This window comes from Trichechus manatus, unplaced genomic scaffold (genome assembly GCF_000243295.1).
Source record: "Trichechus manatus latirostris isolate Lorelei unplaced genomic scaffold, TriManLat1.0 scaffold00003, whole genome shotgun sequence".
Classification (NCBI taxonomy): domain Eukaryota; kingdom Metazoa; phylum Chordata; class Mammalia; order Sirenia; family Trichechidae; genus Trichechus; species Trichechus manatus.
In genome coordinates, this window is record NW_004443939.1 from 7,915,977 (window position 1) to 7,932,820 (window position 16,844).

General features: G+C 36.4%; 1 protein-coding gene across 1 annotated transcript in view; it reads left to right on the forward strand.

Moving 5' to 3' along the window:
- PATJ (PATJ crumbs cell polarity complex component) overlaps positions 1-16,844 on the forward strand; it is a 431,680-nt gene that overhangs the window by 65,986 nt on the left and 348,850 nt on the right. Inside the window, exons 7-9 of the mRNA XM_023730369.1 lie at positions 1,609-1,737; positions 11,606-11,824; positions 16,361-16,463. Of these exons, the coding sequence (XP_023586137.1) occupies positions 1,609-1,737; positions 11,606-11,824; positions 16,361-16,463 (451 nt within the window). The remainder of the gene's footprint in view (positions 1-1,608; positions 1,738-11,605; positions 11,825-16,360; positions 16,464-16,844) is intronic.

A 16,844-nucleotide genomic window follows, 5' to 3' on the forward strand; every position in this document is an offset into this window, starting at 1 on the left:
TTTTTTTGGTGAAAATATACATAGCCAAAGATACACCATTTCAAAAATTTCTACACGCACAGTTCTGTGACGTCGACTACGCTCTTCCAATTGTGCTGCTATTCTCACTTTAGATGAAGGCTTACAGAACAAAATCGTTTCTCATTTAACAGTTTATACTGAACAATTTTTAAAAAACAAAAGCATATGTCTCGTTTGGGAATCCATAAACTTGTTTCATAACATTTTACAGATTTTGGCCTGCATCTTCAGAATGCTAGCTAATTAAACTTATTTTCTTATAACACTAAGTGCTGGCTGATTTATTTAACTTTTATTCATTGAGACAAAAGGAAAAATAGACAGTCTGGGAACAGTACAAGGTCACAGTGCAAATTAACATGTAGCTATTTTCCCTGTTGTAATCAGTAATATTTTTATTGCACTAATTTACATAATAAATAGAATGAACAGAGTGAGAAATTGCTTAGCGTACTGGTTAAGAACAAGGGTTTAGGAGTCAGACTTGGGTGGGTTCAAGTCCAGTTCTTTTACTTCCTAACTGTGCCACCCTGGGCAGGTTATGTCGCTGCTCCACACCTTCCTTTCATCGTGTGTAATTTTGGACTGATAATGATGTCTACCGAGCAATGGTGAGGATTAAATGAGATGCATGTGAAACGCTAGCACAGTGCCTGATGCAGAGTAAACACTCTCTGAATATTAGCTGCTATCATACTGTTCTAGACATGAATTTATTAAATATTCCTAGTATTTCTAGTTATTTTAACATTGCATACTAACTTTTCGGTTTAGTATGATAGAAAAACTATTTGGAAAGGAAAAAAAAGAGTATGCCCTAATGATCTTAACAGGGAGAGTTTTGCTCTGCAGTTGGATTATGTGAATTTAATTTGTTTCTGATGGAAGCCTGATGGAGGAAAAATGCTTATGTCTCTCAGTCTGATTTCTATGTTCCTATTGCTAATATTCTTAGTCAGGCCTACCTTTCACCTCCCTTTTAAAAGACTCCTAAATTAGTCTCTTCACCTCATGCCCTTCTCACCATTTCATTCTTCACATTGCTGTCAGGTTAATCTCCCTAAACCATGCTTTATTCCTGTCATTACCTCCTAAAACCTTCAATTATTCCCATTTGTTTACCTACTTAAATCCATTCTTTTGACCATATGTTTGACCCATTCTGCTCAGCTTTGCCCTTACATTTTCCATTTGCTTTAATATCTATGATTTTCTTTTTTTTTTTTCAGTTCAGGCAAACACATATTTATTGAGTTCCTACTATGTTCTGGGCACCATGCTAGGTACTGGGCATAGAGTGGGAAATGAGACATGTTTCTTGTCCTTTTAGAGCTATAGCATCTTCTGATCCAATATTCTGCCTTGTATTTTAATTATTTATGTTTTAGGTCCTCTACTGGATTTAAAGATTCTTAAGAGCAGGGACCATATGATTATATTTATATATCTGTTGGCCTCTAGAAAGTTGCCTTGGTTAATTACATGAATGTTCAATTTATTATATATCTGGTAATTAGTAATTACTGCTCTGGAAAGCTAAGAGTCTTTGTTTTGCTGACATTTATGACTCTTGCCATTAATTTCTAGGTTCGCTGGGGCCGTGTTGAAGATGTTGAGCTCATTAATGATGGCTCTGGATTAGGTTTTGGAATAGTTGGAGGAAAATCAAGTGGTGTGGTTGTGAGGACTATAGTTCCTGGAGGATTAGCAGATCGAGTAAGTTGACCTTCTCTATTATCATTTTTGTTTTATAGAATTTAAATCGTATGGCATGAAATGTAATTTTATTACGTGGGTTACTAGGATGTATGATTCAATAACTGGGATTTAAGTATAGCTTAAAAATGGCTTATTTCACAAGTGTGAATATACACTCTGCTTTATTTTAAAAAATTCCTAAATCAACATTTAAAAATTGTTTTTCTGCGATGGATAGACTTCTTGATTCTAGGAGAGGATAATATTTTTAATTGAAAAAAGTCATTAATGTGTATTGCATCTTGAATATCTATATTATTCTCCACTAGTGTATCTTTCAAAAGCCTAAATGTAAAAATCCAAAAGTACAGTGATGATTAACTTTTGTCGATATTGTATGTGATAAATTTCACTTGAATTCAATTTTTCTGGCATTGAAAGTCAAATGACTAGTTAACAATGTTTAAACTGAAAGTGGGAACTAAAAAACATTATCAACTCTTTCTGCTTAGTTTTATAGTGAAGACAATGCTAAGTACTATGTGTTTAGAAGTTTGGTTATGAAGCCACTAAATATAAGCCCATATTATATAGACTATCCATGATAAATCAGATTTAATTTTAGTTATTCCATAATCAGAACGACATGTAAATTTCATTGACTAATGTCCAGTTACATATTAATTTACTTCTTCAAATAAACATGTAAATAAGTAGAAACGAATTTGTACAAATCCCACTTTGAGATAAATTATGTGGCTCTTGATTTCTGATAAACATTGCTCCACCTTATACAAATTGTTGTTGTTAGTTACAGTCGAGACAATTCTGACTCGTGGTGGCTCCCATGTGTGCAGAGTAGAACTGCTCCATAGGATTTTCAAAGCTGTGAGCCTTTGGAAGCAGATCTCCAGACTTGTCTTCCGAGGCACATCTAGATGGGTTCGAACCACCAGACCTTTTGGCTAGTAGCGGAGTCCTTAACCATTTGCACCATTGTGTAGCCACTAACATTCCTAGCAGTCTTTTAGCATCTAAATATATTTATTTAGAGCAATGTTTCTCAAAGTATGGTTCCCTGAGACACTTGCTGGGGGCCCATGAGAGTAAAACAACTTTTATAATAATTCTCAGACATTACTAGCCCCTTTTCACCGTGTTGACATTTGCACTGATGATGCAAAAGCAGTGGTAGATAAAACTGCTGGTGCCTTAGTATGAAACACGACAGTGGCACCAAACTGTACTAATAGTTACTGCATTCTTCACCATGTGCTTGCAACAAAAAAGATAAAAAAACAATTTTCAGGAAAATTTTTATGATGCAGTAAAAATTATTAATTTTATTTAATCTCGACCTTTGAGTGCATGTCTTTTCAATATTTTGTGACAAAGTGGGGAGTATTATAAAGCACTTCTGCTATGTACTGAAGTATGATGGTTGTCTTGAGGAAAAACACTTATGAAATGAATTAGCTGCTTTTGTTTTATGGAATAGCATTTTTATTTTTGAAAGTAAAACCGACAAAGTATGGTTATTCAGACTTGAGTATTTGGCAGATATTTTCCTGAAAATGATTAAAGTGAGCCTGTCACTTCAAGGAAAATAACTGATGGTACTTCTTTGCAATGATAAAATTTGAGCTTTCAAGAAAAAAAATTAGAATTTTGGAAAACTTGTGTTTCGCAATGAGCTTGACAGCGTCCTAATATTTAGACTTTTCTGATTGGCTCATTGGTGATAATAACTAATAAGATTTTTTGATATATGAAATATGTCATTATTTATATGGTCTGCATAACTCTGTGAACAAATATTTTCTGAAGACCAGTGCATAATGTGAGAAAATAATATACGGGTAAATGATTCAGTCAAAATTCAAAACAGACCAATGGATTTTAAGAAACATAGTGTCTGAAAAGTTTATTCATGTAGTTTCAGATTCCACATAGCTGCTATCTCCAAGAAATGACCACTTAGCAAGTTTTGGTGTAATATGAAAAAGAATATTTATAATTATCTGAAAGGGCTATTAAAATACCCTTCCTTTTTCCAGGTATATATCTGATTGAAGCCAGATTGTCTTTATATATTTTAACTAAAATAGCATACCATAACATATTGGATGCTGAAGCAGATAGGAGAATCTAGCTTTCTTTTTTTAAGGCAAACATTAAAGATACTTGCAAAAATATAAAAATTAATACCATTCTCACTAATTTTTTTTTGTTTTGGAAAATATCACAGTTTTGTTAATTAATAATTTTATTTATGTTAACATGAAATGAGTTTGTTATTCTTAAATGAATTAATACAGAAATATTTTTTAAAAATTTCTCAGTTCTCACTTCTAATTAGTAGATATTGGCAGGTAAAACTCACATAAAATCTCTCTGATGTTCTCAGTAATTTTTTTGCAGCTATACTGAGGTATAATTGACATTCAATCAATTATACATGTTTAATGTATGCAGTCTGATAAATGTTGAATATGCCTATAATGTGAATCATCTGTCACTGCAATCAAGACAATGAACCTATCCATCACCCCCAAAAGATTCTTTGTGCCCCTTTGTAATACCAACTCCACCATTCTCAGTAACTTAAGTCTGTAAAGAGGTTCTGAGATCCAAAAGTTTGAGAACTACTGATTTAGAGAGTTGAAGCAGGTAGATAAATGTGGTTATTCTGTGGGTCTTCAAAACACTTGTACGCCACAAAACAGATAATATTCTTTAAGTTTTTTTTTTCTTCTTTTTTAAAATAATTTACTCTAAAAGAATGAGAGATTTTGGAGATTTTGGTGTCAGTTCCCTATTCCCTCACCCTCTTAACAACTTTAGTAGGCTTGTTTGTTGAAGTAGCATTTTTCAAAATGCAAAATGGAGTGGTTATTGTAAAAGACACGAGGTCAAATAAATTTAGAAAACACTGGGTTAAACAAAATCAAATAGATTTCTTTACTGTAAGAATTCCCTGAGCTTTTAATATACTAATGTGCATTATGAATTTTCACAAGGAGAATTTGGTGTGCAGAATTTCCCAGATTAATTCTTTTGAGGCACTGTTGGGAACAGCCCAGGTCTGACTTTTACACTTTACTGGAAGAGATCCTGCCTATTTCAGATCATCAAGGAAGGCATGGGGCTGGGCAGGGGTGCCCATCAAAGCTTCATAATGGATAATGGAGAAACAAAGCACTTATGACAGGCATTGTTCTTTGTTTAATATATATTATCTCATGTTATTCTCAAAACAACCTTATAAATTTTATTCCCAATTTATAGATATGGAAACCATTAAGAAATTGCCTAACATCACACAGGTAGGCAGTGACAAACTCATGATTGCACCCACACCTGTTTGACGCTGAAGCCAGTGCTTAACTGCTTAAATCTATTTGTCCAACATTGATCCTAACTTTTCCTTTTCCAGAAGCACACCTGTCCTGGTGTAGTCAAACCCCTATCATCAGGGAATAGCAAGCTCTTGAAACAACACAGCTATTTAGTCTTTCTTGTTGGGAGTATGGGGAGGCTAATAGCAGAAAAATTCTCATCAAACTTCTTGCTATAACCCATTCATCTCCTTCCTCATGCCTGTCTCATTTGCTCCTTGGTTCTATTTAATGTTACGCTGTAACTCACAAAGTGACTTTAGCTGCAGCATCCTGTTACCCTAGTCTGTGGCACAAGATGGTAGCATACACCCCTCCTGTTATCTACATTTGGAGAAATTCTTCTTGACTAACTTACATCCTAAAAAGACCTTTTTTAAAGGAAAGAATATAGGATCCTAGAGTGTGAGCTTTAGAGCCAGACAGATGAAGGCTTGAGTCCTGGATCCACTATAACCCTGAACAAATTACTTCTTGAACTGATTCCATATTTCCAAAATGGGGATGTGTTGGGGGTTACCAAGACCACTCCCAGGTTTTACTAGGAGGACTCAGGACTCAGCATAGTTGTACTCATGGCTAAGATTTATTCCTGCAAAAGGATACAAAGCATAATCAGGAAAGGGAAAAGTTTTGTGAGTTGACATCTGGAGGAAACCAGGCTTAAGCTTCTAAGAGTCCTCTCCCTGTGGAGTTACAAATAAGACACTCTTAATCCCTCCAGCAATGAATGTGACAACACGTGTGAAATGTCTATCATGGAAGCACATTACGGACTCATTGCTGAGGGTTTTTATTGGGGATTGGTCACATAAGCACACCCTGTCCAGCTTGTACCAAAATTCCAGACTTCCAGAAGGAAAGCAGGTAATCAGCATAAACCACATTGTTTGCACAATTTAGATAGGCACAGTGAGCCATTCTTAGCAGGGAACAGTGGGAATCCTCCCAAAATCTGGGTTCCCAGATGTCAGCTAAGGGCCAACCTTGTAAGCAGGTCTTCAGTGAAGGATAGCAGTCTCAGACCTGGTATGTTAACTCTTTACTGTATCGATAGCCTCTGGATGCCTTACAAAAAGGTTGTGTGAGAATTAAGTGTTAACCAATGTAAAGTGCTTAGGACAATGCCTGTTAGTTCCTGTCTTAGTTATCTAGTGCTACTGTAACAGAAATAGCACAAGTGGATGGCTTTAACAAACAGAAATTTATTTTTTCACAGTTTAGGAGGCCAGAAGTCTGAATTCAGGGTGCCAGCTCTGGGGGAAGGTTTTCTGTCTCTGTCAGCTCTGGGGGAAGGTCCTTGTCTCTTCAGCCTCTATTTCCTGGTTTCTTGGAGATCTCCATGTGGTTTGGTATCTATCTTCCCCCATCTCTGCTGGCCTAATCTGCTTCTTTTGTATTTTGTAAGATTGACTGAAGGCACCCCTACACTAATCCTGCCTTATTAACATTATAAAGACAACCCATTCCCAAATGGGATTATAACTACAGGCATGGAGGTTAGGATTTATGACGTATTTTGGGGGGATGCAATTCAATCCACAACAGCTCCCCAACCCTTTTAGCTGGGATGAAATTGGATGACCTGGGTTGTCTCCTAGTAACCTTTAATATCAAGAAGGAATGGAACCAAGGAAGGATTGAAGGGTGAGTGTGGGTTATGAGAATGAGAGGCTTTTAGTTTTGATTAAGCAAGGTCCAGTGTGGGACAGTTGGTTATTCCCAGGCAATTTTTCTGAGTGATCTTGTAAGCAGATGCTTTCCTTATCCTTAGTAATCAGTTGGTGAAGGCTCTGTGGGAATTTGAGTAGCATAGCATAGGTGTAAGGAGCCCTTGGTGTAGTGGTTAAGCACTTGGCCGCAAACCGAAAGGTCGGCGGTTTGAACCCACCAGCCACTCCATGGGAGAAAGACCTGGTGATCAGCTTCATAAAGATTACAGCCTTGGAAACGCTGTGGGGTAGTTCTACTCTGTCCTATTAGGGTTGCGACGAGTCGGAATCGACTGATGGCACCCAACAACAACAACAAGAAGCATTTAAGTGTACTTGGATTTAGTGCCTGTCTTGGAAACCCTAGTGGTGTAGTGGTTAAGTGCTACGGCTGCTAACCAAAAGGTCAGCAGTTTGAATCCTCCAGGTGCTCCTTGGAAACTCTATGGGGCAGTTCTACCCTGTCCTATAGGGTTGCTGTGAGTTGGAATCGATTCAACAGCGACAGGGTTTTTTTTTTTTTTTTAAATTCCTAGAGAGAGAGTGGTTTATTATTCTTATTAAGTCACTGCTTTCCATCAGTGGCATGTTGCCTTTTAATTAAAGATCAATGATGGAACAGGCCTGAAATATGTTTATAACTTAGTTAATGATTTCATTTTCTGAATTGTAGAAGTATTTGGTGACATTTTTTAGTTTTTGAAGAAACAAATTTGATTTCGTTACTTCTTTTGTAGCTCAGGCCTGAATTCCTATAGGTTTTTAAATATATTTTGAATTGAGGGTTTCACCCATGATAGCCTATCAGAAAACTTAGAATGCAAAGTAATATTTTTTCTTTTTTCTAACAGTATAAATGATACTGTTTGTATTTTTAGGATAATAGTGTGACACCTTGTTGCATCAGCTGTTTTAAGTTTTCTGCCTTCCACATGACCATATGCATGATTTTTTTTTCTTTTGCTGTTGGTTAATTTTTATATTTGAATGTTTGATTAGCATGCTATGTGTTTGAATCTTGTCATAGGTATTTATTAGCTTTCATTCATTTATGATTTCCATTGAAGAACAAGTACCCAGAAAAAAACCAAACCTGTTGCTATCAAGTCGATTCCGATTCATAGCAATCCTATAGGACAGAGTAGAACTGCCCCATAGGGTTTCCAAGGAGCGGCTGATGGATTCAAACTGCCAACCTTTGTTCTTAACCACTGCGCCAACAGGGTGCCAAAGAACAAGTAGGTAGGCCTTTATGCTGTTTAGTTTTCTTGCACAGTAGACAGATTATAAAAAGAGAATGTCGATCGGAAAATAGCAATAAAATGCAGTGTTTGGGGCTGCTGGACTTAGACTAGTTAGCTGTCGTTTTGGTTTCTTTCCTATCAAACTGATTAATGACTGTTTTTGCACTTATAAATTCCTTAGAACACCTGTTTTTCTGTAAGGAAGAAAATGTTTGACTTTCAGTGACAGATGCAAATTATCTACATCATTTTAAATTAAGAGTTGAGGTAAAAAAGGAAAAAAATAAGACTTAGGATGTAACTTAAATATATAGTTTATGCTGAAATACCCTGCTTTGGCCAAGCCAGGCATGAAAACAATTATTAGACATATTCTTTATTCTTTGGTGAGACCATAATTCTGTTCAGGATTGATTTGATTCACAAAGGCAACTTTACCCTTACTTCTCATCATGAACACTAACTTTGTCTTAAACCCACTGCTGTCGAATCTATTCCGACTCACAGCATCCCTAAAGAACAGAATAGAACTGCCCTGTAGGGTTTCCAAGGCCATAATCTTTACCGAAGCAGACTGCCACATCTTTCTTCTGCAGAGTGGCTGGTGGGTTCAAACTGCTAACTTTTTGATTAGCAGCGGAGCACTTAACCACTGCATCACCAAGGCTCCTTTTAACTTTGTCATAAGTAGTTGATTACTTTATTTCAAGTCTATAGCTTGGATGTAAACAGAATATCTGCTTATCAATACTTAAAGTAGAAATTCAGTAACTTTTTTCCTTTTTCAATAATGATAATTTCTTCATTGGATCTGCTTCCTTTTCCTAAGTCTTTCCAAATGTTTCATGAATTGAATGGCATTTCTATTACCTCTTCCTCCCCACTTCCAGTCACCTGTAGCACCTTCTGCAGAGTTCAGACAAAGCACATAGTTTTTTTTTCTGACCTAACTGTTTCATTCAGTCAGGTTCTTGCAAAGAAGAATGGGGAATAGACTTTTTAGTCTTAAGACGTTTTTTTTTTAATTCCTCCTTCTGAGTTTTATCTACAATTTACAAGAAATGAGAATAGCACCTGGAACCAGTAATAGGAAGCTTAGAACCATTACCCAATGGGTCATTGCTCTTATTCTCAGGCTAATTGTCCTCCTGCTCTTCCAATTGCAATATATGTTTTTCATCTTCATTTTATTTAAGATTTTTGACAGTTATAGGCAATTTCTTGATGAAATGGAAAACAATAAATTTACTGTTTACTAGCAGCCTTTATTCATAAGAGATTAACTTGCTGCAGTAACATAACCTCTCTCACTCTGGAAATATCAAAACATGAGGCAAAGGACTAAATGAGAAGAATAGGCCATCTGAGTTGACCTTGGTGAATTCAGTCAACCTTTCTGAATCTCAGCTTTTTTAAATTTATTTTAAATTTGTCCTTCTCTGGCTATGTTTAATTATGATATCCTTAATATATTGTAATAAAGATAAGTAAAGAGAATTTAACATTTTTGATGAAACAAATTTAGTAAAAAAAAGTTTAACAAAGAAATAAAGACGATAAACATTTTGAATGATACACTTTTTGATACATTATGTTTTTAAACTTTTTTGTGTATGGAATATACATATAAAGGACTATTTGTAATGTATGTGCACATTTTAAATAATAGCAATAATAATCACCAATGCGTATATCACCCAGTTTAAGAGGTAGAACATTACTTATCCAGAATCATGACTTTAAATGCCTCCTATATGCTAATGATTCCCAAATTTAAATGTGTAATCTGGACCTCACTCTTGAACTCCAGATTTGTATATCCAGCAGCACACCTGATATCAATACTAGTAGGAATTTCAGACTAAATTAACATCTCTAAAACTGAATTCCTGATTTCTACCCCTGCTCATCTATTACTCTATAGTCTTCTTTATCTCAGTTACTGGCAACTCTATCTTTCCAGTTGCTCAGGCTACAGACTGGGAATTTTGATTCCGTTTTTTCCCCCTCACACCCCTTGTAGAAGCTATCAGCACATCTTGTTGACAGTTCATTAAAAATAAATCCAGAATATTACTTCCCAACATCCTTAACTGCTAACCTAGTCCGAACTATTATTATCTCTTTCTAGATTATTGCTGTAGCCTTCCAGCTGATATCTCTACTTCTATTGTTTCCTCTCCTGTAGTCTATTTTCAGCACAGAAGCTTGAGTGATCTTGTTAAAAGTAAGTCAGATAATATCTTTTTGTTCAAAATCCTCCAATGACTTCCCTTCCTACTCTCAGAGCAAATGCCCTACGCTGTCTGGCTCTCCGTTAACTCTCTCATCTCTTCTTAGACTATTCTCCTCTTTGTGCATTCTGTTCACGTTGGCATCTTGCTGTTCTTCAGACATGTCACTGAGCTTGTTGGCTTTTGGAGTTTCTGAAGCTGGAGGCTTCTGACCTGACCTCCTTCCCTTCTTGAGGTCCAGGGCTTTCTGTTCTCTTCCTTGCATAGCCCTTAACACCCGTGCTGTAGGCCATTGGGCATGGATTGATAACCCTCAAACAAATGCTCATTTAGAATTCTGATTACTGTTCTCATTTTGAACCCTATTGTCTTTTGTTATTAGTCTAAAATCATTGTGGTAAAATATACATAACAAAAATTTTGCCATTTTAACCGTTTTTAAGTATATAATTCAGTGACATTAATTGCATTCACTATATTGTGCAACCATCACCACTCTTTACAAAAGTTTTTCATCACTGTAAACATAACTTAGTGCCCCTTAAGCAATTAACTCCCCATTCCCCTTTTCTCCCCAGCCCCTGGGAACCACAAATGAACTTTGGTCTTTATATATTCATCTATTCTAAGTATTTTGTATAAGTGGACTTACACACTATTTTTCCTTTTGTGTCTGACGTATTTTATTTAGCATAATGTTTTCAGGGTTCATCCATGTTGTAGCATCTATGACAACTTCATTTCTCTATGGCTGAATAATATTCCATTGTATGTATATGCCACATTTTCTGTTTTGGGCACTTGGGTTGTTTACACCTTTTGGCTATTTCAATAATGCTGCGGTGAACATTGGTGTACAAGTATCTGTTTGAATCCCTGCTTTGTTTTTGGTCTGTACCTAAGAGTGGAATTGCTGGGACATGTGGTAGTTCTGTTTAACTTTTGAGTAATCACCAAATTGTCTTTTACAATGGCTGCACCATTTTACATTCTCACGAACAATGGATGAGGGTTCCAGTTTATCCACATCATCCCCAACACTTGTTATTTCCTGTTTTTCAGATAATAGTCATGCTAGTGGTTATGAAGCCTTCCTGTCTTTTTGTTCTACAAGGAATTCCTTTACTCTGCTGCCAATGCAGCTATTCATTGAAAATATTATATTTTATTCAGCATATTTAGGTGGTTTCTTTGTCTGCCGTGTTGCAAGAACTGAAAATCTTGATGAATTGTTGTTAACTTGTGAAGTAAGATCATTGAATTCTTAGAATAATTTTGTTTTGTTTCTTGGATTAAAGGATGGAAGACTCCAGACAGGGGACCACATCTTGAAGATTGGTGGCACAAATGTGCAGGGAATGACCAGTGAGCAAGTTGCACAAGTGCTGAGGAACTGTGGGAATTCGGTCAGGATGCTTGTTGCTAGAGACCCAACTGGTGAAATTTCAGTAACCCCTCCTACCCCTACAGCCTTACCTGTTGCCCTGCCTGCTCAAGCCAACAGGAGCCCTGGTTCTGTGAGTATACAAATCATTCTTTTATCTTAAATTAAATACTAGGTATGATACACTGCAAGATTAGAAATTCCCTCAACTTGGAGTACTCCATTGTGTGAGTAGTATCTAAATGCTCACCAGAGAAGCATGGCAGAAGGAGAACCCAATCTGGAGACACTAGATATGTATGATTTCCTTGTTTGCTGTTACTCAGTTTTAAGTCATTCAACCTCCCTGAGCTTTAACTACACATCTGTAATTAGGAAAACAATACTATTTGCCGTGTCTAGTTCAAAAAGTTGATGAGAAGACATCCAGATGGTACAGGGAAAGCTAAATACTGGTCAGTATGTAAGAATTATCAATGATAGGAACATACTGGCGAAAGGCAATACCAGTAAAAACCAGTTGCTATCAAGTAGATGCCAACTCATGGCGATCCCATGTGTGTCAGATTAGAGCTGTGCTCTGTAGCATTTTTAATGGCTAATTTTTTGGAAGTAAATCACCAGGCCTTTCTTCAGAGACACCACTGTGTGGACTTGAACTGCCAACCTTTCGATTAGCAGCTGAGCGCATTAACCATTTGCACCACCTGGGGCCTCTGCAAAAGGCAATATAGGCATACCTCAGAGATATTGCGGGTTTGGTTACAGACTACCACAATAAAGCAAATAATAAAGGGAGTCACACAAATTTTTTGGTTTCCCAGTAAAAAATACTTTATTGCTAAAAAATGCTAACCATCATCTGAGCCTTCAGTGAATTGCAATCTTTTTGCTGGTTGGCCTTGCCTTGATGTTGATGGCTGCTGACTGATCAGGGTGGTGGTTGCTGTGGGTTGGGGTGGCTGTGGCAATTTCTTAAAATAAGAAAAATGAAGTTTGCCATATCAGTTGACTCTTCCTTTCATGAAAGATTTCTGTGTAGCAAGCAATGCTGTTTGATAACATTTTACCCCCAGTAGAACTTCTTTCAAAATTGGAGTCAATCCTCTCAAACGCTACCGCTGCTTTATCAACTGAGTTTAAGTAATATTCTAAATCCTTGGTTGTGATTTCAGCAGTGTTCTCAGCATCTTCACCAGGAATAGATTCCATCTCAAGAAACCACTTTGCTCATTCATAAGAAGCAACTCCTCATCCATTAAAGTTTTATCATGTGATTGCAGCAATTCAGTCACATCTTCAGGCTCCACTTCTAGTTCTCTTGCTATTTCCACTGGAGTAGCACTTTTAATTTCCTTCAAGAACTTTTCCTTTGGATTCACAACTTGGCTGTTTGGCGCAAGAGGCCTGGTTTGTGGCCTGTCTCGGCTTTCCTCATGCCTTCTTCACTAAGTGAGTCATTTCTAGCTTTTGATTTAAAGTGAGAGATGTCTGACTCTTCCTTTCACTTGAACACTTAGAGGCCATTGTAGGGTTATTAATTGCCCTAATTTCGATATTGTTTTGTCTCAGGGAATAGGGAAGCCGAAGGAGAGGGAGAGAGATGGGGGAACGGCCGGTCGGTGGAGTAGTCAGAGCACATACGACATTTATCGCTTAAGTTTGCGGTTTTATATGGACACGGTTCGTGGCACCCCAAAACAATTAAAATAGTAACATCAAAGATCACTGAACATGGATCACCATAATAGATGTAATAATAAATGAAAAAGTTTGAAATATTGTGAGAATTACCAAAATGTGACACAGAGACTCAAAGTGAGCACATACCATTGGAAAAATGGTGCTGGTAGGCTTGCTTGACGCGGAGTTGCCACAAACCTTTCATTTGTAAAAATTGCAATAGCTGCAAAGTGCAATAAAGTCAATCAAGCATGGTAAAACGAGATATGCCTGTATATGTTAATAATAATAATTTATTTTGATAATTACTATTATAAAATAATAATTATAATTAACCATTATGAAGCACATGGAATTGCCCAGGTCATCTGAAATCTTCGTGATTATCCTGCAAGATAGGTCTTACCATACATTTTATAGATGAGGAAACTGAAGTCCAAATAAATTAACTTGTTAAAGGTCATATAGGGAGTAAGTTGCAAAGCTGGGATTTGAATTTGGATCTTTCTGGTTCAGATCGAACTTTTTCCAGCAATCTCACTGGCTCTGAATGAAGAGATAACGAGGCAAAAGAAAACAAGTAGTTTAACAAAGGAGGAGCCAGAAGGAAAAGGAAAGAAAACAGGAGCGGTTACGGTGGGAAGAGGTACAACGCCACTATGATCATCTGAGGGGTCATTTTGTGTCTTCTAGAAAGTTGTCTGCCTTTTTCTGTTTGGAACCACATGAATGGAAATTTTCTGTCTGTGATATTAAAAATTTTTATTATTTTCTTTTCCATGTTGTGGGTACAGTCATTTTCTTTTCCCTTCATTACTCTAATTCTCTGGAGCCTTCTGCTTCATAGTGAGGGACCAATGTAGCTGTATGATAAGTGGAAACTTCATGCACATCTGGGGTGGTGAAAATTAAAAGACATTCTCATTTGTGTAGATCTCAAAATTTTATAGTCGAGCTCATTTCATTAGCACAGTAATCCACTGAACCTTACCTTTGTGGAGTGTTAGCTTAAAAACTGTTCAGGCCCTCCAGGAAACTTGAAATTCGTCTCTGTGACACCAGTGGCATAATTTCATAATCTAGCAAGTCTCAGGAGTCTCTGTGTGGTTTAAACAATTAATGCACTTGGCTACTAACCAAAAGGTTGGCTGTTCCAATCCACCCAGAGAAGCCTCGGAAGAAAGGCCTGACAGTCTACTTCCAAAAAACCAGCCATAGACATCTCTTTGGAGCACAGTTTTACTCTGACACACACGAGGTTGCCATGAGTTGGAATCAACTTCATGACAAGTGGTTTAGCAGGTCTCAATTATCCATTGTCATGTAGCTGTCAATTATATATGCAATGTATTTTTAAAAATCAGAATCAGAGAGCTAGTAAAATGTTTCCTTCTGAGGTGTCTAATATTTGATTCTTTCTTTAAAGGTAATAGTTTAATGCCCTTATAATTCTTATGAGTATTCTTCTTATAATATTTTATAATAGCATTTTCCTATTCGTTTTATTCCTCTACTGAAGCTTTTATATTTTCCCTGTTCTCCTCAAAGAAAATGCCATTTTTTCAACCTTTCACTTAATTTTTACATAGTTGCTGTATGATTTTCACAGTACTTGAATTTAGAGTAGAAAATAACCTGTCAAGGAAATATTTTATATTAAAAGTAAAGGCCAAATGTATACTTCATTTCTTTATTCTTGTGGGTTTACCACCTTCCTCACACAAAATCTGTTGCTACTGAGTCCATTCCGACTCATAGCGACCCTATAGCAACCCTATTGGACAGGTAGAATTACCTCATAGGGTTTCCAAGGAGCGGCTGGTGGACTCGAACTGCCGACCTTTTGAGTCAAGCTCTTAACATTGTGCCACCAGGGCTCCACCCTCCCCACACACTTTCCAGATTCTTGTCCTGTCATCTTAATGGTTTATTGAGGGAACTAAAGCTAAAATGTAAATTTTCCTCATTGTTCTTTAACAAGAAGTAGAATGAATGTCCTTTTCCTAAAAACTACGACGAAGTTGGAGATGAAATGGAGTTAGCTACCAGAATCTTTCTTCTCCTCATCTTTTTTTTTCTTTTAGAAATACCTCTCAATCAATTATTTACTTTCTGATATTAATGCTTTGAATTACAAGCAAGGTGTTATATTTTTAGGCACTTTGCTGTTTTACAGAAATATTTTAGATTAGAAGTTGAGTAATGAAAATAGTTTTAAGTGGGTATCTTTTCTATTACTTACAAAATTAGTCTGACTTTTTATTTCTAATTTTTCTTTATGCTTGTAATTCTTTCAGATACCAACTTACCCGGAATTTTTCCTAAGCCGCTGTATTAGTTTTTATTGTTGCATAACAAATTATCACAAATTTAATGTCTTAAGACAACACCCGTTTCTTAGTTCGCAGTTCTGTAGATCAGAAGTCTGGGTGGACTTGGCTAGATTCTCTACTTTCGTCTCACAAGACCAAATTCCAGGTTTGGCTGGGCTGAGCTCTTATCTTAATGCTCTGGGGACAGTGTGTTTCTAAGCTCTCTCGGGGTATTTGTAGAATACAGTTCCTTGCAGCTGTAGGACTGAGGTTCCTGCTTTCTTTCTGGCTGTCAGCTGAGGACCTCTTTTAGCTCCTTAAAGTTGCCCACATTCCTCTCACATGATCCCTTTCATCTTCAGACTAGCAATTGTGTGTCCATTTTACACTTTCAATCTTTCTCACTTTCTCTTCTACTACTAGCTATAAAAAACTCTGCTTTTAAAGGGCTCCTGTGATTAGATTAGGCCTACACAGATAATCTCCCTTTTGCTGTGTAATGTCACATAAATGCGGGAGCAGCACCAGGGATCCGAGTTCACGGGGACCATATTAAAATTCTGCCTAACACAGGTGCCAAGCAAATGCTTGGCAAACTATGCACATGTTGACTATGTACAGATAGTTATGTAGCTAAACATTATATATAATTGAAATTATGTTTTGCCTTTTAGGACAATTCTACTCTTTTTGAAACTTACAATGTTGAACTCATTAAACAGGATGGGCAGAGTCTAGGAATTAGAATTGTTGGCTATGTTGGAAATTCTCATACAGGTAAATGAATAATTTCTATTTTATATTTGGAAGTAATTGTAAAGAATGTTAAGGTTTCTAGACAGTAAAATTAAATACTTACAGATTTCAATTTAAACATTGAACAATAAAACTGTGGATCTGTAATAGCAGCCAGTTACTTTTCAATGATTAACACAGTTTTATCTCAGTACTTTTATAGCTGGCTTGATAGTCATTAACAAAAAAAATTTAATTGTCCAGTTCAGTGGATAACATTTGAATTGTACCTCCTCTTGTTTCTAAAATGGTTATATTTTTAATATTGTGACTGTTACATATGTGATAACAATGATTACTGCATATATTTCATATTGTGGATTTCAAGAAAGTATTGCTATTATGCTTAATTACTAAAAAAAA